The 22,934-nt window shown below is 38.3% G+C and overlaps 2 protein-coding genes across 5 annotated transcripts in view; both read left to right on the top strand.

Annotated features, from left to right (window-relative positions):
- Positions 1-5,109: 5,109 nt before the first annotated feature.
- LOC146481325 (uncharacterized) overlaps positions 5,110-22,934 on the top strand; it is a 30,679-nt gene continuing 12,854 nt past the window's right edge. The window contains exons 1-4 of one of the 4 annotated variants that reach the window (XM_085108949.1): positions 5,110-5,215; positions 5,418-5,495; positions 7,282-10,199; positions 11,322-13,541. In XM_085108949.1, the coding sequence (XP_084965075.1) occupies positions 7,324-10,191 (2,868 nt within the window). In that variant the 5' untranslated portion in view covers positions 5,110-5,215; positions 5,418-5,495; positions 7,282-7,323 and the 3' untranslated portion in view covers positions 10,192-10,199; positions 11,322-13,541. Of the gene's footprint in view, positions 5,216-5,417; positions 5,496-6,915; positions 10,200-11,321; positions 13,542-22,934 lie in introns of those variants that run through there. The other 3 variants (XR_014864566.1, XM_085108948.1, XM_085108950.1) reach the window with 3 other exon arrangements.
- LOC146481324 (uncharacterized) overlaps positions 22,234-22,934 on the top strand; it is a 51,070-nt gene continuing 50,369 nt past the window's right edge. The window contains exon 1 of the mRNA XM_085108942.1: positions 22,234-22,316. The gene's annotated coding sequence lies outside the window, so the exon portion shown is untranslated. The remainder of the gene's footprint in view (positions 22,317-22,934) is intronic.

Genomic DNA, 22,934 nt, shown 5'->3' with positions numbered 1-22,934 from the left:
CCCAGAGGACGTCAAAACGTGGTGAGAACATCAGTCACGCTACTCGCCTGCGGCTCGTAGAGTACTTCTTTGTTCTCACCACGTTTTGACGTCATCTGTGCGTTATCAGAGTACAGACGCACGGCAAAATGGAATCTATTTGTTAAACAGAAGAGAAAGTCAGTTGCAGTAAAATAATCGACAGCTGCAGTCTGCAGCTTCGGTTGCTTTGTGATGCGAAAGCGTCTAAACCTCAATCACATAAAATACCTCTTCAGATTATAGCCGTTGGGGGTATTAAAAAAATGAACATGAAAAAGCAGAGACGAGCAATCGAAGTGTTCCTTGTGTTTTGGGGTCTCATAACAGATTCCTTACCGATTTTCAAGAAATATTTTCTCTTTCAATCAATAACATTCCTTTTCTGAGCAGATACTACTCTAATTCGACTCGATCTTCGCAGACGAGACTAGAACCTGCCTTTTCCCTTCGTAGAATACGTGCTTAGCACAGATAAAGGTTTTTCTTTCAAATTAGAGGAACTCGATTTAAAGGGGCAGTGTCACCTATTTTGTGCCACTTTGAATAGCCAAAAAATATATTTGAATAAATGGAATCGTCAAAAAAATGGTCCATTTTTGTTAACAATAACCCCACTGGTGTATAGAAACTAGTATTATTTGTGTTTGGCTGCGAATGGCTTGGATGAAAATGGATTGAAAAAATTGGCCAATTTTTTTCAAGTTCTTCCTGTGTATTGTAAAAAATTCATCAACACCTGATTATAGCTTGTTTTTTGTCAGAGAAATTCCCTAATATTTTCTTCCTAGTGCTCTAATAGCAATTTCGTGTTAGAAAAAAAAAGGTAAAAAAATTCGAGCAGCTTTCACAAAAATACAGCAAAATGGCCGTGACAGTGCCGTGTTAATGTCGTCCGACTTGGAAGTTGCCTTCACGCGGAACGCGAGGGAAGCGGTGTCCTGCAGCTCAGAAGAATAATTAAATAGAAGAAAGATTCTCGTAGTTAGTACGCTACTTAAGCAGTTGGGAAAGAAAGCCAGAAAAAAATTCAGGCTTGAACGGGATTCCAACCCATGACCTCCGCGATGCCGGTGCAGTGTTCTACCAACTGAACTATCAAGCCAACTGGGAGCTGCTGGTCATATTGTGAGCTCCCAGTGGCTTGATAGCTCAGTTTTTTGAACACTGCACCGGCATCGCAGAGGTCATTTGTTCGAATCCCGTTCAAGCCTGAATATTTTTCGGGCTTTCTTTCGCAACTGCTTAAGTTGCAAACTAACTTCGAGGATCTTTCTTCTATTTGATCTTTTATCCGAAGTTCAAAATATATGTTTCATATATGCGTATTCATCAAAAGAATAAGTTAGAATTGTAAATGATGAACGATCCATGTAGGAATCGTGTTTGGAAGCAATGAGCCGACAAAAAAGAAAGGAAAAGAACAGACTAGCGGAAACATTTACACAAGGAACAGAATAGATGAAAGAGGATGCTACTGGGAAAGAACAAGAAAAAATGAAGCTTCGGCGAAAAGGTCTCGCGACCCCGGCGAGGAGAGCATAAGAACTGCAAACACAAATCAAAAAGGCTTTCCTTGAGAGAGAAAATATGAGAATGCTGGTAGAGTTGATGGCTGTTCCACAAGAAAACGTTTGTTTGCGAATTGTTTTGAGCAGCAACACTGTAACATTATCTTTATGTCATTTATCTGGCGGTGGAAGTTGAACTGCAGGACTTTGTGGAGTTTGAAAAATTATTTTGTGAAGAGTAGAAAGGGATTTTCCATATCGGTGCAAAGGATTTCTTGTGTTTTATTGACATAGGAAAACGGTTGTTTTGTTACATGACACAAAGTTTCCGTGTTAAGAGTAAGATACGGAGTATTATTAAAAACTGGATCATTGTATGATGGACTTCTAAGAATTTGATTGGCTTAGCAACCATTTTATATGAGCCATTACATGCACCATGCTCGAGAAATAGCGACCATTAATTTGTCTTCTGGTTGTTCCAGCAGAACGAAATCAGCAAGATCGAGCAACATTTCTTGATTGTTTTTTTTTTTTTTTAATAAAAACAACTATTCCATTTGCGCTTGTTGGATATGAGATGATTTTAGCCAACTCGACGCTACGCGCCCCTGTTGCCTATCTATCATCTCATATCCAACGCGCATTTGTGGAATAATTGTTAATTAGCAGGTGTTTATTCCATGTTGTCTGTGTTGTTGATTTCCATTTCACACAACCAATAGCCATCATGAACCTGCAGCTGTATATCGATTCATCGAGGTTTTGTATAGGTCTCACTATAAACAACAAATGTCGTTCATTTTCGATCAGATAGAAAGAACAAAACTCCCAGGAACAGAAATTATCAACCTCTCGTAATCTCTTAATAACCCATTTCACAGTTGCGTGCTTAGTGGCCTGTGCCCAGTTGTCCAAAGCCCGATTAAGCTAATCCTGGATTAACAAGAATTTTGGTTCGAGTTTAATTACTAAACAATAAAGTTTCTCAAAAAGCTTTTTGTCCCTCAGTTTTGACGTTGACTTTTCCTTACTACTAGCTTAACATTAGAGTTTAAAAACAATTTTAACGAGAGAGCAGAAAACCTCGGTTAACTTTTAATCGTGGATTAACGTTAATCGGCTTTTGAATAACCGGGCTGGTCTTTGCGTGAAAACGAGGGTGGTGGTGAATTTGTTTTTATACAAATCTAGCTGATTTCCGCATGAAAAACACGTTGTTCTTATGTTGGCTAGGATTCATTTTTTTTTTAGTATCAAAGGAAAGTTCATTAAGCCAGCTCTCGATTAGGTCAGTTAATCCACCATTACGTTTCTCATTCTCTGTAAGCCTAATCATGACATGGGATAAAAAGAGGTTTGTGACCACCACAAAGTTCTCAAAACGGCTCACAGGATAGGCTGATAAGTATAACAGCGGAGCATTGAACAAGTAATGGAAAGAATAGAGGGCCTAGAAGTCTGAATTTGTTCCTTCGGACTGCATAGTATTCGCCTGCAATCGCGCGGAGAACGACAGAAAATAAATAAGTAAATAAATAAATAAATAAATAAATAAATAAATAAATAAATAATTAATTAAAGCACGGGAAATAAACGCGGCTTGCACGAGCGCCACGACACGATTTATATTTTTCTATTCTGATGGGAAGAAACCGTCACAAATTTTATCAGTTAAACGTCCATGTTTCTGGTGTTTGTTTAAAAATAAAGGTACATCCAGAACAAGACTAGAATGCTCAAGACCCTTTTTATTATCAGGCTCCTGAATGTAATAAAGTTTTTTGTCGTCATATACGCTGTCATACGTTTAATATCAGTTAGTTTCTTACTATAATTGATTACGTATTTGATCATTTGAATTAGTTTTTCCATTTCGTTTTGGTTATTTTTCTTGGAAAATGTTGCACATACCTTATGTAATACTCAGAAATTCGAAGTAAACTGAATGAAGCTTGTCATATGAATGCATGATCAATGAAATGAAAATAATATATCATTCACTTCAACTTAATGTTGACTCGGTGAAATATAAATAAAAGCTGACAATTGAATTGGTAAGTTGATTGAAAATAAATATAAATAAAATACGGTGAGAAAGGTGAACTTTGATATTTTTAGTACCGTCATCGAAGGTTTTATGTTGTGTCACACAAAATCAACACAAAATTAAAATTTTCTTTTACTTTCATCAAATAAAATTGTCTTCTCTTTGAAATCGGCAATATTTCAAATATATCAGGCGATCTTTCCTTCTTCTATCTTATTGAATCTTCTATGAAAAACTTGATCCAGAAATCCTTATTCAAGCACTAAATCTCAAGTTTAGTTTTCTCCGTTCGGGGTTCTGAAACGCTAGCGCTATCTGAAACATGTGATTACTTTGTCAGTGTGAATAAATGGCGGTAAAAGGCTGGAAATTTCCATTGTATTTACATAGCGGCGACATATATGGATACAGAGATGTATAAACAAGCGCTTTGTGGGCTTGATTATGAGTATAGTGCCTTGCGCCAGTGAATAATTTGTTCTTGCATAGGTTCAAGGATCTGTCGAAAAACGAAAGACTTGTATATGTATAAGTATGAAAGCGAGTTTTATCAACGCTACCGGGCCAATTTTCGCCCTTTCTTCTCTTATTCGGGGCTTTTCAGAGCGCGTATTTCCGCTTCGCTGATCATGAATAGTTAATGAATGTCACAGCATTCTGCCCTATGAAAGGAGAACTTTGATATTTTTATTACCGTCATCGGAGGTTTTATATTGTGTCACACAAAATCAACACAAAATGAAAATTTTCTTTCACTTTCATCAAATAAAATGGTCTTCTCTTTGAAATCGATTTTTCAAATATCTCAGGCAATCTTTCCTTCTTCTATCTAATTGAATCTTGATCCAGAAATCCTTATTCAAGCACAAAATCTCAAGTTTAGTTTTGTCCATTCCGGGTTCTGTAACGTTGGCGCTATCTGAAACACGTGATTACTTTTTCAGTGTGAATAAATGGCGATAAAAGGCTGGAAATTTCAATGGTATTTACATAGCAGCGACATATATGGATACAGAGATGTATAACCAAGCGTTTTGTGGGCTTGATAATGACTATAGTTCTTTGTGCCAGTGAATAATTTGTTCTGGCAGAGGATCAAGGATCTGTCGAAAAACGAAACACTTGAAAACGAAGACCTTAGAGCCCAAAACTGGAAAATGAAACTTTCGATAATCGTTATTTATAAACGAAGTTCCTTGAAATTCGAAAACGAAGAATCCCAAATACAAGAGCTTGAAAATGAAATCAGAGCTCGTTTGTTCAGCTTGTTGTAAGTTGTTTAGCAGTGTATATATCTTTGCTACTGTTTCTTTCACGTTTAGCAATGGAAACATTCATTAAATGAAATTTTAACTATTTTAATGCAGCTAGGAAACGGTCAAAATTTAGGATCGGTTACTCATTTGACATTTTCATTATTGTTTAGGGATCGCGTGACAATCATCGAGCTGAAAATAACAACAGCTTCCGGTGTCAAAATATTTAAACACGCTTCCTCAGCACAATCTTCCAATTTGCCTCGGTCTTTAGTGGCCACAGTTTTGGTTCAAAAGAAATCTTTGATGCAAGTGGTTTGCAATAAGCTGACAATCAACTCTCGGTCTGAGAATTAGGCCACTCCTGATAGCAACTGAAGGTAAATATTGTACTGAAGTGACCACCCTTATTACAAATGGCATAAACACAGATACAAATATCACTCAACTATCGATCTGTCTTTACCCGACCATTATAGTTTGTACTATGCATCAGTCGTAATCATTTGCTTATCTGCACGTTATAAGATAATTATATTGAAATCAGATAACTTAATAACTGTTTGTCTCGAAATGTCTTAGCTCTAGAATGATCATTTTTGTAAAGCTTGATTGACCTGAAGAGAACTCCCCAAGAAGGATCAATTTGGAACAGCGGTGGTAGGTAATTACCTATGTTACATATAATACTCAGAGCTCAAACGTTTTTTTTTTTTTTACTCATAAAAAGATATATCGGTACAAACGTTTTACTTATTCTTTGTGTAATTTATTGCGCTCTGCTGTTTAACTATTTGCACAAAACAGAAACTCGCATTATTCCTCAAAATCATACTATGTCAAGCCTAATTCAATTTAACCTCGTAGTCTTCTCTCAGTGATACTCAATCACTAACCACCCTGACTTTGACAAACCCTAACCGTAACCTTAACCCTAACACTACCTGCCACTCAGCGATTCCTTTCGGTGTAGAATCTGTTCGGAATGACATAGCCTGCGAGAACAGACGCCTTCTTCAGCTTTTGTTTCATAAATTCGAATCAATTCATGTTAAATTGTGAAGAAATGACGTTTTCTTTGATAAAAGGTCACCTCAAACTCTCGCGACGCTGAAAAACTAATCCCTTTTGCTTTCCGAGCGGCTCATATATATATATATTCCGTTAATGATCAAAAAGGCCTGCTAGCATAACAGCGGGGCATAAAGGGAAGAACTAATGTTTTCTTTAGTAAAAGGTCACCTTAAACTGTCCCATTGCTGAAACACTAATCGCGTTTTTTGCGCCGTTAAAAGTATGCAAAACTGCCTGCTAGCGTTTTCAGAATGTAAACAGCAGCTTTCAGGTAAATTTGAGGAACCAATTCCCCTTCCTAAAAAATGTCGGGAATAAAAATTTTCCGCTAAGGAATCCAAAAAGATTAATCAGTGGTAGCTTACACAAATAAGTCTTTTAAAAGGCCGTGAGATGATGCGGCGATGAAGGAACCAGTAATTTAAGTTTGTGTGGTTTCATATTCCCGTTGGGTACCGTGTTTAATGATGCGTTACCTAAACTGTTACTCTAACATTTCTTTCTTTGGTATTGGAAACTTATAACAGGCGCCTTTATACTAGCAACCCAGTTCTTAGTTTGTGAGACGGCGTAGTTTGGAAAACTAGGTAAACCTAACGAATTGGCAGGACATAATACTTAATTGTAAAGATATTTTTCATTTAGAATCGATATAAAGGATGCTTTCTTGCCAGTGATTGGGCATTTCGGGTATACTTTTAAGTGCACCTATATAAATTATGTACCCATTTCTTAAGAGAGATAACATTCTTAATTAATTAAGTTTGAAGTATTTTAGAACTCTACCAAACTACATTCTCAGTTCTAGCAACAATATACCCGCCTAAACTGGGAGAGATCGAAAAATTTGCTTCCAGAATATTGCATTTTTTCTTCATACTGCTTAGCTAAAATTGCGTCATCGATTTCTTACTATAGGAAAGTAAGTTTTTGAAAACGCTTATTAAATAAACTCTCAATCAGATTAGAATATAACGGTAAACTTACGAGCTGACAACCAAGCTATGCTAGACCCGAGTTAGTGGTAGTTATCTTTGAAAATGTCAGTATCATTTTCTAAAAATACGGCCTTGGCAGCATCAATGTACAGTTTAAGTAATCTCTTGTATCGCAACTCAAATCTAAGAGCAAAATGACATCAGCTGCTTTTCTGGAGATGGAATTTTCCTTTAAATAACGAAAACTAAAAGACTAAAATTTGCACATGTCAGTATGCATTGTGAACGAAACCTTTTCTGGTGATATCGCATTACTGGTACTGTCAGTTATTTGTGAAAGTCATCATGGATAAAAAACATCATACAGGGAGAGAAGAGACCATGACACATTTTCCTTCAAAATATCGATTCTATCAAACTTTCTTTCCTTCTAGGTACGTCTTTTGTGTAACTCTTGCAGTCATTACCAGAAGAAAATGGTGGATAGAAAGTTAGCATTTCTAGTGTTTCACGTGCAAGAGCTTCGCATTGCCAAAGAACAGGGGAACAGAGTGGGGGAGGGAACAGCTTATAACAATCTGGGCGATGCTTATTATAAACTGAAAGATTTTCAACAGGCCGTGGAGTGTTATACAAAATCACTAAATATTGCCAAAGAACAGGAGAATAGAGCGGGGGAGGGAAGAGCCTATAACAATCTGGGCGTTGGTTATAACGATCTGGGAGATTTTCAACAGGCCATAGAGTGTTTCACGCAATCATTAAATATTTTCAAAGAGTTTGGGTACAATGAATGCGAGAGAATTGCCTCTTTCAATATGGCCAATGCTTATTACTTAGTGGGTGATTTCCAACAAGCAACAGAATATTACTTGCAATCACTAAATCTTGCTAAAGGGCTGAGGGACAGACATATGCAGGGAACAATCTATGGAAAACTGGTCCTTATCTATTACAGAGTCGGTGATTTTAAACAAGCCATAGAATGCAGCGAAAAACAACTCAGTATTGTTAAAGCGCTTGGATCCAGGGCTGAAGAGGGAATAGCCTATGGAAGTCTGGGCGCTGTGCATAGCGAACTGGGTAATTTTAAACAAGCCGTAGAATGCCACGAACAGCAACTTAGTATTGCTAAGGAAGTAGGTGACAGGAATGAAGAGGGAAGGGCCTATAGCAATTTGGGCATCACTTGTCGCAGAATGGGTAGTTTTAAACAAGCCATAGAGTACCTCGAACAAGATCTTAGTATTTGTAGAGAGGTAGGGGATAGGGCAGGAGAGGGACAAACCTATGGTAATCTGGGAAATGCTTATTCATGTCTGGGTAATTTCAAGCAAGCCATAGAGTACCACAAACAACAACTTAGTATTGCTAAAGAAGCAGGAGACCGTGCTAGACTGGGAATAGCCTATGGTAACCTGGGCAGTGATTATCGTCATTTGGGCAATTTTAGACAAGCCATAGCGTACCACAAACAATATCTTACTATTGTTAAAGAAATAGAGGACAAGGCTGGCGAGGGATCAGCCTATTGCAACCTGGGCAATGATTATCACGGTTTGCGTCATTTCAAAGAAGCCATAGAGTACCAGAAACAACATCTTAGCATTGCCAAAGAAGTTGGGAGCAAGATTGGAGAGCAACGAGCCTATAGTTTGCTGAGCTGTGGTTATAAAAACCTGGGGGATTTTGAAAAAGCCGTAGAGTATTCCAAAGAATGTCTTAGTATTACCAAAGAAATAGGCGACAGGGCGGGAGAGGGCAAAGCCTACGGTTCTCTGGGGGAAGCCTATCGTTGTCTGGGTGACTCCAAACATGCCATTGAGTACCACAAAAAATCCCTCAGTATTGCCAAAGAAGTAGAGGACATAGTTTTCGAGGGAGATGCATACTGTTCACTAGGTCTTGATTATGAATCAGAGGCTTCTTTATCTGAAGCGCTTTATTGTTATCAATCGAGTATAAGACTCTTGGAGAAAACAAGAACTCTTCTTCAGTCCGAAGATGCATGGCAAATAGGCTTCCGGGATGTCCATCAGTTTGCGTATACCGCTCTATGGAGAACTCTTTGGAAGGATGGGAAGCCTTATGAGGCTTTGTGTGCAGCTGAGCAGGGACGAGCACAGGCTTTGATGGATATGTTAAAGAGACAATATGCTGTTAACTCAAAACCATCCGCGTTTGATGAAACTAAGGTAACGATTTCGAAAATGTTAAACAATTTAACTACACAAACAGTTTTCTTAGCACTTAGTGAAAGTTCTCATAAAGACACGATCCATTTTTGGGTGCTGAGAAACGACAGAGAGGTTCTAAATAAGGAAAAGATGATTGAACATGGAGAGGCCTCCTTCATAATGGAAGCTACCCTGCAAGCGATCGGCGCAGGTGTTCGTGTCAAATGCGAGAATCGTTCAATGGATGAGCTTAGTAATGAGCCCCAATCGACCAGAGAAGCTGTTGGGGAAAAAGACCAGTCATGTACTTCCTCCGTCAATTCATTGCGTCCGCTGTATGCTGCTATTATTGGCCCCATTGCAGACTTGCTCCAAGGTGACCAGTTAGTCGTTGTCCCGGATGGTCCATTTTGCTTGGCTCCTTACTCTGCTTTGAGTGAATCAATCAGAATTCGCATTTTTCCCTCGCTGACCGCTTTAAGGCTTATCACAAGCGCACCTGACGACTTCCACTGTAAGAGTGGGGCGCTACTCGTTGGAGATCCTTGCTTAGAGGAAATTACCTTCAGGTACGATGAGCCCATTTTGGAGCAGCTACCGTTCGCCAGAAAAGAAGTAGAAGAGATCGGAAAACTTCTAAAGACCACACCTCTCATTGGGAAAGATGCAAGTAAAGAAGAGGTACTGAAAAGACTCACATCAGTTGCTTTGGTGCACATTGCCGCACATGGGTGTGCACAATCTGGAGAAATTGTTTTGGCTCCAAATCCTGGTCGTACATCCCAGATCCCTACGAAAAAAGACTACACTTTAACAATGTCAGATGTGCAAGCAGTGTGCCTAAGAGCAAGGCTCATTGTTCTGAGCTGTTGTCACAGTGGCCGGGGAGAGGTTAAGTCTGAGGGTGTGGTCGGGATAGCGCGTTCTTTCTTGTGTGCTGGTGCTCGGTCTGTTCTGGTGTCACTCTGGGCGATTGATGACAAAGCAACCATGGTGTTCATGGAAAGTTTTTACCAACAGCTTGCAGATGGAAAAAGCGCCAGTGTGGCTCTTCACCTGGCTATGAAATCTCTTAGAGAGTCAGAGGAATTCAGTGCCGTGAAGTACTGGGCTCCATTTGTGCTGATTGGTGATGACGTCACGCTTGAATTTGAAGAACAGAAATAGAAGTAGAGGTAAGTGTTGTTTGCGTGAATATGTTTTTCCTTTGTTAAATAACGTAACTTTGAAAATTTCTCAATGCCTCTCCATGAAATGGTTTTAAAATCTGTCTTAAAATGAATTGCTACCCGAGTTTTTTTTTAACGGGTGAAATTTAATAGTAACTTCTAATAGACGGTGTTGTCGAAGAAAGACCATTGCCGCTATGTATACGTACGCTACTTGGTAAAAGGAAGGCGGAAAATATTCTTTGAAAGATTTGGTTCTGTTGCTTTCAAAGTACTTAGAACTGTTGTGATCATTGTTTTCCACAGTACTGATATTTACTCCCTTTAGTCCCTACGTCCTAAGTTATCCTGCGAGGTAGGCGCCAGAGAAGGGAGTAGTGGAATCGAACGCGCGCGCGAAGTACCTGTGACAAGTTCGGAGCGCGAAGGGAGGAAGAGGGTAAACACGTTCTTTTTTGTCTCCTATTCGCTCCCCTTGCATCTAGCGCGAGTTCGAGTCTCTTCTCTCATTTTTTTCGCGCCTACCACTGAGGCTAGAATCCAAACTCTGTAGGTCAAAAATCAACCAAATGTTGCATTGTTACACTGCTGCTATGTAATTATTTTGTACGGCCAATTTCATAAAAAAACGCTTTCAATTTTTGAGCGTTGCGTTAATTCAATAGGTCCTCAATGGTGTCTTTTAAGTCCTTTCTGTAGAATTTTTTTCCAGGTGTTAAGATTGATGGGAATGATCATAAAAAACCGAACAAATCGCCCAAGGAAAAGGTTTTTAAAAGGAAAAGAAAGGTGGTCTCACAATATTATTTTCACTCGTTCATCATCTCTTCACAAGCTAAGCGAATAAAAAGATTGAAGGTTTATTTGGGAATCGTGGTATCTATGCTTGGAGGAAGTGCAAGATTTAAACGTTCAGTACGTTATGAACTTTACGGTTCGCTTGTCTTTTTCTATTTCATTTTTATGGTTTTGTTCTTGCTATGTTTTTCTCTATCTGTCAATCAAAACTCAGGTATGCAAACTTAACTCAGGAAACTTGTCAATTTAAAGTCTTTAAGAAAGTTATTGAAATTAAGTATTTACTGTAAACATTGAAATCTTAATATTCCTGGTTCTTTTGTTCGGCAGATGATGCGACGTCAAGACAAGAGAGGATACTGGACGGAATATGACGCGTACATGATGAGTATTTTGGTTTACTTCAATTATCATGACTATTAGTTTACATCGTTAGATCCAGCAGATGCGGAAAACTGAATGTCGATGAACGCTTTGATCAAGAAACAAAAATTGAACAATGTAAACCATTGGACCATGCATCTAGTGCCGTTGCAGTTTCCTACTAATGTGTGGAGAAAAAAGACAGTAATGTGCTTGTTTTTGTGCATTTTTTCTTATATCTTTAATTTTACGAATTAATTTGCTGTAACTTTGCTATTTTAGTACCAGGATGAGAAGCTAGAAATTGTCCGTCTTCTCTCAATAGTATTCTAACTGAAGTACCAGCATTGTAGATATATTTACACACATTTTGAGTCCGTTGCCTAGTTTCGAAAGAATAGTGAGAACTTTAGTTTTATTGAAATGGTAATATAGAAATGACAAGTTATGTTAATTAAGGCAATAAGACGGCGTATTTACCCATTTTGGAAAAAAAAAGTCTTGAAATACCTATTATAAAGAAGCTCACAAGTGATATTTGTAGATGTTTCATAGCAAAGTAAGGTAGAAAACCTGTTTTCCTTCAGTCTTCCTTGGAATGTGCCATTCTTTTTACTGAAGAAACTAAGTCGCAAAGACAGAGATGCCTCTGATTTTAAGTTCGTTGAGTTTCGTGAAAACTCAAAACAAGCTATGAACACCAAGAACTTGGTAAAAAATTTTGAAATTCAGCTGTAAACTTGCAATAGAAATCTGCGATGCCGATCTTAACTAAGCAGAAGTGACATCCCTTTTGAGGAGTTGTCTTAGATTAACAGCAAAACAAAGCGACCGGTTGACAAACTCGCAATGTGATTGGCCAAGCGACTGCGTTCAAATTTTGGTAGATTTGTCTCGGTGCTCGTGCAATAAGAATAGATGCAGTCGCCAACTAACTAGTCAGGAATAACCCATTGTACAGATTTTGCATTTGTTGAATAAGCTTTGAATAGATCGGTCACCTTGTTATGCTTACAATCAGACAGCTCGCTCTTGGCTTCTATCTGCTTAGTGCGGTGACTAATTAAGCTAATAGATAACTGAATAGTCTAAGCGCAAGAATTTTGTAATCCTTAGTTTAGAACAGACCGGCCGGGATTCCTTTCTCAAAACTCCTAAAGACTGAGTCGGGTCTTAAGAGAACTTTTCAAATGCGCTTTCTGCATGGCCATCGTTGGTAGTTTTTTAGTGCAAATTATCCCAGTGTGCTTCTTGATAATACGAAGTTGTCAACGTTTTATCTTACAAAATCATTAAACATAGTTTTCTGAGAAACAAGAATTGCACTCGTAAATAAGTTTTTCGGGCCCGAAATGTTTTCAGGAAATTTTGAGAAAAGCACGCGAAGGCCGAGTTGTTTGAAGTCGATTAACTCAAATCTGTGTTTAGTGTTGAGGTAGGCTTTTGCTTCCTTTGTGCAAAAGCATTTTGTTTGTTTGTCTGTTTGTTTATTAAATCGCAAAGTTAAAGTTAACTTTTCAGTAGGAACAAGCAAGCAACACAGCAGACAAGCAAACAAACAAGTAAGGGGGTGTTTAAATGGAACCATCACGACTTTCACACGTGTACGAGTTCATGCCGGTTCATTTTTGTGCCTTTGTATTTGTTTTCTTGAAACCAGCTAAAATCTCACTTCGCGAATTGCGATTCTCCTTCGGAACGGAAACTAATTCCAGTGTCATGTAGTGTCATGGCTGTTCCTTTCAAACTTTGTTTTGTGTCTCAGGACTGGTTACAGGACTAGTAAAACTGGTTTGATGTAGACGCGGCATGAAGTCAATTAATCTCTACTGAACCAGAATGAAGTCGAGCCGGCACCATGACAACACCCCCTCAATAGAGCAATCATGTAACTTAATATGTAAACATTTGTAATAAAGTATTTAAATTTATTGAACAATAATGGTGTTAGAAAATGAAATATCGCCCATAATTGATTTTTGAGTTGAATAACTCTCGTGCACAGGGTTATGTTCAGGCTTACAGTTACTTTACGCACGCGTGACGAGTTTTTTCCAAGAATGAAATGAACCATTCCTTCAGTTCTGTAATGTCCGGCATTTAAGTGGAATCTTGACAAATCTTAAAAAAAAAAAGCGCTTTAACTGAACAAAAAAATTGAAATACTTAATGCTGTAATGTAAAGAAAAATTCATAGCTATATACCGTCAATAAAACAAAGTGATTTATACAGGAACTCTGAAATCTCGCCGGCGGTGTTCGAAACTGACATATTAATTTTAAATATCCGTTCAAATTTCAAAAAAAGCTGGTCACGCATCACGTAGATTAACTGTACATATAAGACTCATAGTTATTTTTGGGGACCGAGGAGAATAAACAAGGAAACGCGTCCTTGAAGCTCTCGTAAGTAGCGCGGAGATCAGCGCCGAAGACCTCGTGTTGATGAAAGAGGTCATGAAAGCTAAAACTATGGCACACTAAACTGAATTTTTATTAGACTAAGTGACAGTTTGAAGAGTTGGAGAAACACATTTGAATCGTGAATTGGAGTTACACATATGTTGTTGAATATTCAAAGACAAGCCACTAAAAAAAAAATTAGAATTGAATTAAGTGCTAAATAGAGTGGTGTTTCAACCGCTCCGAGTTATTTTTTCAAATTCAAACAATGTATAAAAGGTAGCATTTGCATTGTGCTATCTTAAAAAGATGGGAATATTTATATACAAAAGTGATATGATACTTCGAAATGAGAAACATCTCATCATTCCACACCTATATTTTTAAATTGCATAAACATATGTCAATTTTTATACATTTGACTTGTCCTAATAATAATCTCAGAGAAATTGAGACGTCCTTTTTATTCTTAATAACTAATTCGAATTTTTTTCAAAGCTCTCTGTTAAGTTCCATGCTGATTTAAATAGAATACAACAAGATTAATTAATGAGGTTTTGAGGCCCCCTAGAGGTTGCTATCAATACTTTGTTGACCTTATCCTTTTCCCACCCCCCACCCCCCAATTAATGAAGAATGCTCGATATGTTGACGATAAGAAAAGGTTTGTCATACCCTCAGTTGCTCTTTAATTTATGTTTGCAATATGGAGAAAGGACCACACATTCAACTTCACCATGTACTTCACATAAAGGTTTAAGCATTCAAGATGGCCAGCAAACGTAGGATCTTTTTAATCGATGACCATAAAAACTGATAGATTCTTGTTGGCATGAGCGTAAGAATATGAAGGGTGATTACAAGCGAGCACCACTGGGAACTACCTTCGGGGACAGTGTGACACTTCAGAGAGGAAAAACACAAAAAGCATGCGCGAACTCTGCGTGAGCGCTGGGTACCAAAAGTTTCAAAAATGGCGGCAATTTTAATTTTCTTATTTTCAATAATTTACTATGCTACCCAGGCCCGTAGGCTGGTTCTGTTGCGGGTAGGTTCTTTTTATCTTTAAACGGACCAAATAGCTCTTGCTAGCTGTATTAAGGAGGCTCGCGGCAGTTGTTTTGGACGGGGTGGTGGAAGTTTTGAAATTACAATCTCGCATACATGATAAACTTCGATCTCCTTCATACTACATCATCATTTCAACATATAATCAAAGTTAATTTTCTCATCGGTTTCCAAGCAATAACTATTACCATAGCAACGGTAGCGCATAGCCTCTCATTTTAAACATTGTCGATTATCTCGAAATCTAGTCAGACACTTTATGACGAAACGTTAGGGATTTAAACTCCTCAATGTAGACAACTTGTAGGCGAAATTAGAAAAATATCTGTAAAAGCGTTTTCAAGTAAATAATGAATCAATTTTTACGGGGTGATTTTGTTTATTCCCGCATCTTTTACCAATATCTCTGGCAAAATAAAACTTTGGCTCTTTGTCTTTTCATTTCAACCGGATGAGAAAATTAACTTTGATCATATGTTGAAATGATGATGTAGGTTGCAATTTCAAAACTTCCACCCCACGCCCAAAAAAACTGCCGCGAGCCTCCTTAATCATTACCTTTAGTGACCTCAAGTCGACTAGGAACTTTTTCCTATTACCCTCCCTCTAGTAAGGCGCAGTAGTTTTATCGTTTCACCTCGGTTCCCATCGGCTTACAACGCTTGTGTTTGTCTAAGCAAGCAACAAAGCCCCTTTTTTGTTCCCAAACTCTCTTGTCACTGGTGTTTGAAAAAGCAACAATTACGACGTTTCCTTATTCTTTTTGTCAATGATAACAGTACTGAACTGGAACGGTTACAGAAGGTTTTCCAGTTGTATTCTTCTGGGATGTAGTCGCGCATAGGTATCTACTACCACGTCAAGGTCCACGGTGGTATCGTAATGGAGGCGGAAAGCGCGAGGCTTGGTAAGCGGCTTTTCCCTATCGATGCTCTCATGTAGTTGTTAAGGCGGCGCAATGTGCTTGCACTTCGTTCGCATTCACATGATGTTACTGGAATAGTTCATGCAATTTTGAGCAGAACGCTTATGTTCGGATATAAGGATGTATCACATTCCTTAATTGCCGAAGCGGGGGAAGCTGGCCTCAGTTCCGGTCCCTTTGATAGGTATCGGCCTTTCCATTGCGCAAGCTCCATTTGGAATAACTCTGGTGATGGAAGATCGTCACTGTATTTTAGTAATAGCTGCTTTGAGGTCAACATCTCTCGCGCAGAGAACACAGGCCCCCACATCCTGCAGTGGTCGAGGTCGGATCCAGGCAGGGCCGGGCATGACCGTCGAGAAGATCATTACATTTAAATAACGAATACGTATAATATATGTAACGCGATGCCATTAAAATAGGTTAATCAAAAAGTAGATAAAAAAAGTATTGGAAAATATAGGTACTGTGAGTTAGTTACAGATGGGATAAGTAGACCTTGAAATCTGTATAAGCTGGCTTCTTTTAGCGGACCTTTTCTGGCAGTGGGGGGGGGGGGGGGGGTTCGTCCGATCCCCCCGAACCACCCCAGCCTACGGGCCTGACTACCGCAGATATCTCGGTAAGCAGCGCTAATTATCCCACACAAGAAGATAGCTGCAGATGTAACCTAGCTGTAGTTCGATTTTCTTAGGGCTTCTTAGAATTTTAGAAAGATTTTCAAACCTTCATTGTTCCCGCGACGTGAAAACAAATCGCCTCTACGGGTTTGTTATTGTCATGGACCTTTTTACAAAAGGCGACTATATAAGCAAACCCCTGAATATTTAAGGTCGAGAGCTCAACCCTGGGTAGAAAAATAGTTAATCGTTAATTACTGAGTTTGCCAAAGTATATAATTGTTTGCCAGAGCGGATTTTTAATTTTTTTTTCGCAAGGATCTAATTATCGGTGTCGAGGGAGCAATTTCATCCGATGCGTTACTTTCGATCTCTTAGTATATTGTACTGCTTTATTTCCTTTAGTTTAGTTTAGTTTAGTTTATGCCTCTTCAATATATTGTTTATTTCTTTTTGTCTTTCACTGCCCGCCTCGATTAGCTTTCGCTACTTGTGGTCCAGTATAATTAGCTAAAAGTTGATCATGATAAACACAATAATTCATTAAAAAAAGTTTGTTTTTGACACGGTGTGTGTGCATCCATCTAGTAGGCTCAGGTCAATTATACAACTGATGTGTAACAATATTTATCTGCACAGGTCAACTGAAGGCAGGAAAAATATTTTTAATTACGGAAACTTCTCAAATAATCCCTTTAGTCACTGTGCTTAGCGGAGATTTTGAATTTCTTTCACAAAGCCTTCCGTGGTCGCACTCTTGCCATCATTCACTCGTCGCGCAATTTTGTTTTAGAAACGAAAAAATAAATAAATAAATAAATAAATAAATGCATCCAGTGAGCAGAGGTTGACCAGCTGCAACTTTTTAAATGGAATTTTATTTCAATTTCAGTTGTGCTGACGGCAAATTGAATTGTCTTGTAATGAGGAACATAGAGAATTAAATAGAGATGAAGCTCGGGTAGCATAGTTACAAAAGAAGTGTCCCTTTACTGTGTTTATAGTCATGTACCGGAACCTGTACCGCAAGTCCAGTTTTCGTTCTTGTCCTTATACGGTGTTGGTAAAATGCCTGGTCCGATTTTATAGCATGTTCGATGAAATTGGACAAAACGTAGATGGTAAAATGTAGTCTAACCACAAAAGCCACTGCTCAACAATACAGAATCGAACGGCAGCATTTTCAATTCACTTGCGCCCGCGAACGGATATGCGCAGAAAAATTGCGCAGAGCGTTTTTCCACTCTGAAGTGTGACACACGCGTGCCGTCATCCCAAAGGCACTGGGAACGAGCATTGTTCAAAACGGTCGCCATCTTGATTAATCCGTTGGGGAGCGAGTACTAGAGTTTGTTAGCGATAGTAAACGGTACCACTGAGTAGCATCAATTCACAATTTACCAATAGGATAGCATAATTTATTGCTTGATAATTATGGAGACGTTTGTCTCTTTTGCAAGGATCAAAAGTTATTCATGGCACTATAATGAATACCGTATTCCGCTTGCAATTCCAAGGGCATAACTTCACATTACAACTGTACGTTTACATGTTATGAGCATGAGCATTAGATTCAAATCAGTAAGGAACCCGGAAAAGGGACAACAGTTCCATGTGTGTTTCAGGTAAGATGCACTAAACTAAATTTATAATTATTGAGTGAAAAGTTGAGCATTTTGAACTTTAACATGCCCCCTTCCCGGCATACCCGTGACAATTGACCGAGCAGTGTGTGCGAGGAGTAGGGAATTTGATCGGGGTGAAGAATTTGAACCGCATCAAGTTTTTCTTTTGTTCTCGCGGAATTCGCGCGTCGGTTTTAAATGTTGGGGGGAGTTGTAAGAATTTTTAAAGGCCCAGTTTCACCCATTCGGCTTTGCGGCCGTTTGTTATTGTTTAAAAGCGCTTCTATTGTTTAGTCTTGCGATCTGACTGGTTTACCAGAATATTCCCGCTGGGATGAAAGTCCTGGCGCATTCAAAATAAATCAGACCACGCAAATCGGACTTGTTGATTTCGTTTCAGTCGCTCCGATTTATTTTAATTTCTATACCTATACCAAAGCGCTTGAGTTCTTTGTTCTCCTTTGTGTAAAATTCTCGGCGAACGAAATTCGAGGTTTGGTTTGTTTTTCTGCATTCATTCCTTTGAGCGACGCGGCGAAACAGTCCAGCAGTTAAAGCCGGCAGCCCTCAGAATTAAATAATTTTGTCCGAAGTTTTTCATTCTATTGTTGTCTAAGTTAGACAGTAATCTTAAGGCTGGTTTCCATATGATCGCGGATCGCAGACCTTATTGCGATCTGCGATCTGCGATCCGCGATCATATGGAGACCGGCCTTTATGTTCTATCTTCTGCGATCGTCTGCGATCATGATCGCAGGATCGCAGACGATCGCAGAAGTATGTTTCCATATGATCGCAGACGATCGCAGACGATCGCAGACCTTATTGCGATCTGCGATCTGCGATCCGCGATCATATGGAAGCCAGCCTTTCAAGTGTCCTTTCGATTATCATTAAAGCTGACATGAAATGAAATGAACTGTGCTGGACTCGTTAGCTCAGTTAATATCGCTTTCAAAATTATAGCGGGCTGCGCCGATCCGGTCTATCTTACTATCATGAAATTATTTCTACCTTTGATGATAAAGCAACGATGCTACGAATGAATCTGCAGCTTACTAAGCAAATGAGTATTTTAATTTATTTGCCTGCCGATAAGAAAAAACGAAGAAACTCCACCTAGAAAACCATACAGTTTATTACGTCTCTTCGCAACGCTGTTTACATGAATCGGGAGAATAAAATCGAATGGAACTAAAAAACTTACGTGTTAAGGTCAGACATCCGTAGAAATCAGGAACATCGCTACAACAGATGCATGCATGGAGAAAACAAATTCTCCCGCTTCTTTGTTTCAAAATAAAAGCGAGACAAATACATTCCTTCGTAATAACAATTGTACAACCACATTGTCAACGGCGAGATGTTACTTAGAAGCGACCGACGATTTTCCAATTTTCCTTTCCACACGAAGACTGTTCTTGAAAATATCCACATAAATAAAGCGAGAGGATATTATACAAAGCTTAGTGACACGAAAAATAGTGATATTCCAGGAAATGAGCTCGATGAATGTGGATTACTTTCGCTATTTAGCGCTCGCTGGTATTTTTCTGAATTTTCGACTGTGCGAAATTCAGCTCGGCGCGCAATGTCTCTTGGGTGAACATGGGCCTTTAAGGTCAGAGTTTCGGTGTTTAGGACGAATGGCTCTCTCAAAGCGGCTTCAGAGAAGTTTTTGAAGGTGTCATTAATATATCACTGTTTGCAAAGTACGATACTAATTCACTGAAGCTAAAACTGTGTCCGTAAAAAAGAGACCTTAGACCATTTAAGGGTAAGGCATTTGAACGGCTTTTGGCCGCAGCATCGCTTAGTTAGGTTAATGGTTGTCCTTTGGAACAGATTTGTCACAGTCTTAGATGATATAAAGTACTTAAAGTCTTGAGAAATAGCTAAGGGAAAAGGAAAGTTTAGTGCCATGCTTACACTCAAAAGATCACCCAGTCCCTTGCACTGAGTAAGTTCATAAGCCAAATGTCTGGGGTAGGTGTTCTCTTCTTAAGCTTCAAATCTCTGAATCACATTGTAGTCGATTCCGTTAAAACTTAAACGGGACATTGTTGACTTCATTTAACAAAAAAAACGCGCGTTACTGCTATATTTTGAGCTACTAGAAAAAAGTTATAACTACGAAATACATTATTTGTGTTCAAGCAGTTTCAGTATGAGAAGTGCTTATGCAGTTAAAGGATTGTATTTGCCCAGCGGTTTATCATCACCCTATTTTGTGATCACATACAGATTTTTTTTATTTTGCAATGTCAAGACTCGTTGAAAGTTATTCGTTTCCAAGGGAATAAAAAAGTTAAAAATAGACCTGGAAACGTTCGATCATATCACAAGACCGTCAGTACACAAAGTTAACCTCCCTCGTGTATCATTTCTGAAAACTTGAACACAAAACAGCAGCTTTTCCCGTCTCCAAAAATACTACGACTCGATAATTAAACAACGTGCATCGTTTAATGTTATGAATCTAATTATGATAATTTGCTGCGTGTGATGTATTACCTACGTTCCAGGTCCCAGTCCTTGGAAAAAATGATTGAGCTAGAGTGTCCCTCGATTAGGTATTAATACACGATTACGTTCCTTATTCCCTGTAAGCCTTATCATGACATGGGATAAAAAGAGGTTTGTAGCCACCGCAAAGCTCTTAAAACAGCTCATAGGATTGGCTGATAAAATACAATAGCGGAGCATTGAACAAGCAATAGACTGAATAGAGCGCAGCTTAGAAATAATAGAGCTGCATAATAAAAAGGTCCAACGACATTTAAGTCTGGATTTTTTCCTCGATTAATAGCTATCTCTCGATGAAATTTAGAAGAAGCCAGTCAGACTGCATGGCTTTCGACTGCAATCGCGCGGGAAAAGACAAAATTAAAAATAATAAAAGCGCGGGAAAATAACGCGGCTTCCACGAACACCACGACACGATTTATATTTTTCCATTCTGACGGGAAGAAATGCGTCACAAATTTTATCAATTAAATGTCGATATTTGTGGTTTTTGTTTAGAATAAACTTACATCAACAATAAGACTAGAATGCTCCCGAGACCCTTTCTATTATCAGGCGCCAGAATGTAATGAAGTTTTTGTCGTCGTATACGCTGTCATACGTTTAAAATCAGTTAATTTCTTACTACAATTGATTACGTATTTAATCGTTTGTATTAGTTTTTCCATTTCGTTTTGGTTATTTTTCTTGGAAAATGTTGCACATACCTAATGTAATACTCAGAAATTCGAAGTAAACTGAATGAAGCTTGTCATATGTATGCATGATCAATGAAATGAAAATAATATATCATTCACTTCAACTTAATGTTGACTCGGTGAAATATAAATAAAAGCTGACAATTGAATTGGTAAGTTGATTGAAAATAAATATAAATAAAATACGGTAAGAAAATGAAAATTTTCTTTCACTTTCATCAAATGAAATGGTCTTCTCTTTGAAATCGATTTTTCAAATATCCCAGGCGATCTTTCCTTCTTCTTCCATCTAATTGAATCTTGATCCAGAAATCCTTATTCAAGCACAAAATCTCAAGTTTAGTTTTGTCCATTCTGGGTTCTGTAACTTTGGCGCTATCTGAAACACGTGATTACTTTTTCAGTGTGAATAAATGGCGATAAAAGGCTGGAAATTTCAATGGTATTTACATAGCGGCGACATATATGGATACAGAGATGTATAACCAAGCGTTTTGTGGGCTTGATAATAACTATAGTTCTTTGTGCCAGTGAATAATTTGTTCTGGCAGAGGATCAAGGATCTGTCGAAAAACGAAACACTTGAAAACGAAGATCTTAGAGCCCAAAACTGGAAAATGAAACTTTCGATAATCGTAATTTTTTAAAACGAAGTTCCTTGAAATTCGAAAACGAAGAATCCCAAATACAAGAGCTTGAAAATGAAATCAGAGCTCGTTTGTCCAGCTTGTTGTAAGTTGTTTAGCAGTGTATATATCTTTGCTACTGTTTCTTTCACGTTTAGCAATGGAAACATTCATTAAATGAAATTTTAACTATTTTAATGCAGCTGGGAAACGGTCAAAATTTAGGATCGGTTACTCATTTGACATTTTCATTATTGTTTAGGGATCGCGTGACAATCATCGAGCTGAAAATAACAACAGCTTCCGGTGTCAAAATATTTAAACACGCTTCCTCAGCACAATCTTCCAATTTGCCTCGGTCTTTAGTGGCCACAGTTATGGTTCAAAGAAATCTTTGATGCAAGTGGTTTGCAATAAGCTGACAATCAACTCTCGGTCTGAGATTTAAGCCACTCCTGATAGCAACTGAAGGTAAATATTGTAATGAAGTGACAGCACTTATTACATTTGGCATAAACAAAGATACAAATATCACTTAACTATCGATCTGTCTTTACCCGACCATTATAGTTTGTACTATGCATCAGTCGTAATAATTTGCTTATCTGCAAGTTATAAGATAATCATATTGAAATCACATAACTTGATACTTATTTGTCTCGAAATTTCTTAGCTCCAGAATGATCATTTCTGTAAAGCTTGATTGACCAGAAGAGAAATCCCCAAGAAAGATCAATTTGGAACAGCAGTGGTAAGTAATTGCCTATATTACATATAATACTCAGAGCTTAAACGGTTTTTTTTTACTCATAAAGAGATATATCGGTTTAAACGTTTTACATATTCGTTGTGTAATTTATTGCGCTATGTTGTTTTGATATTTACACAAAACAGAAACTCGCATTATTTCTCAAAATCATACCATGTCAAGCCTAATTCAATTTTACCTCGTAGTCTTCTTTCAGTGATACTCAATCACCAACCACCCTGACTTTGACAAACCCTAACCGTAACCTTAACCCTAACACTACCTGCCACTCAGCGATTCCTTTCGGTGTAGAATCTGTTTGGAATGACATAGCCTGCGAG

The sequence above is a fragment of the Pavona decussata genome, unplaced genomic scaffold (genome assembly GCF_977016875.1).
Source record: "Pavona decussata unplaced genomic scaffold, jaPavDecu1.1 SCAFFOLD_51, whole genome shotgun sequence".
Lineage (NCBI taxonomy): Eukaryota > Metazoa > Cnidaria > Anthozoa > Scleractinia > Agariciidae > Pavona > Pavona decussata.
This window is presented reverse-complemented; position numbering and strand designations above follow the sequence as displayed.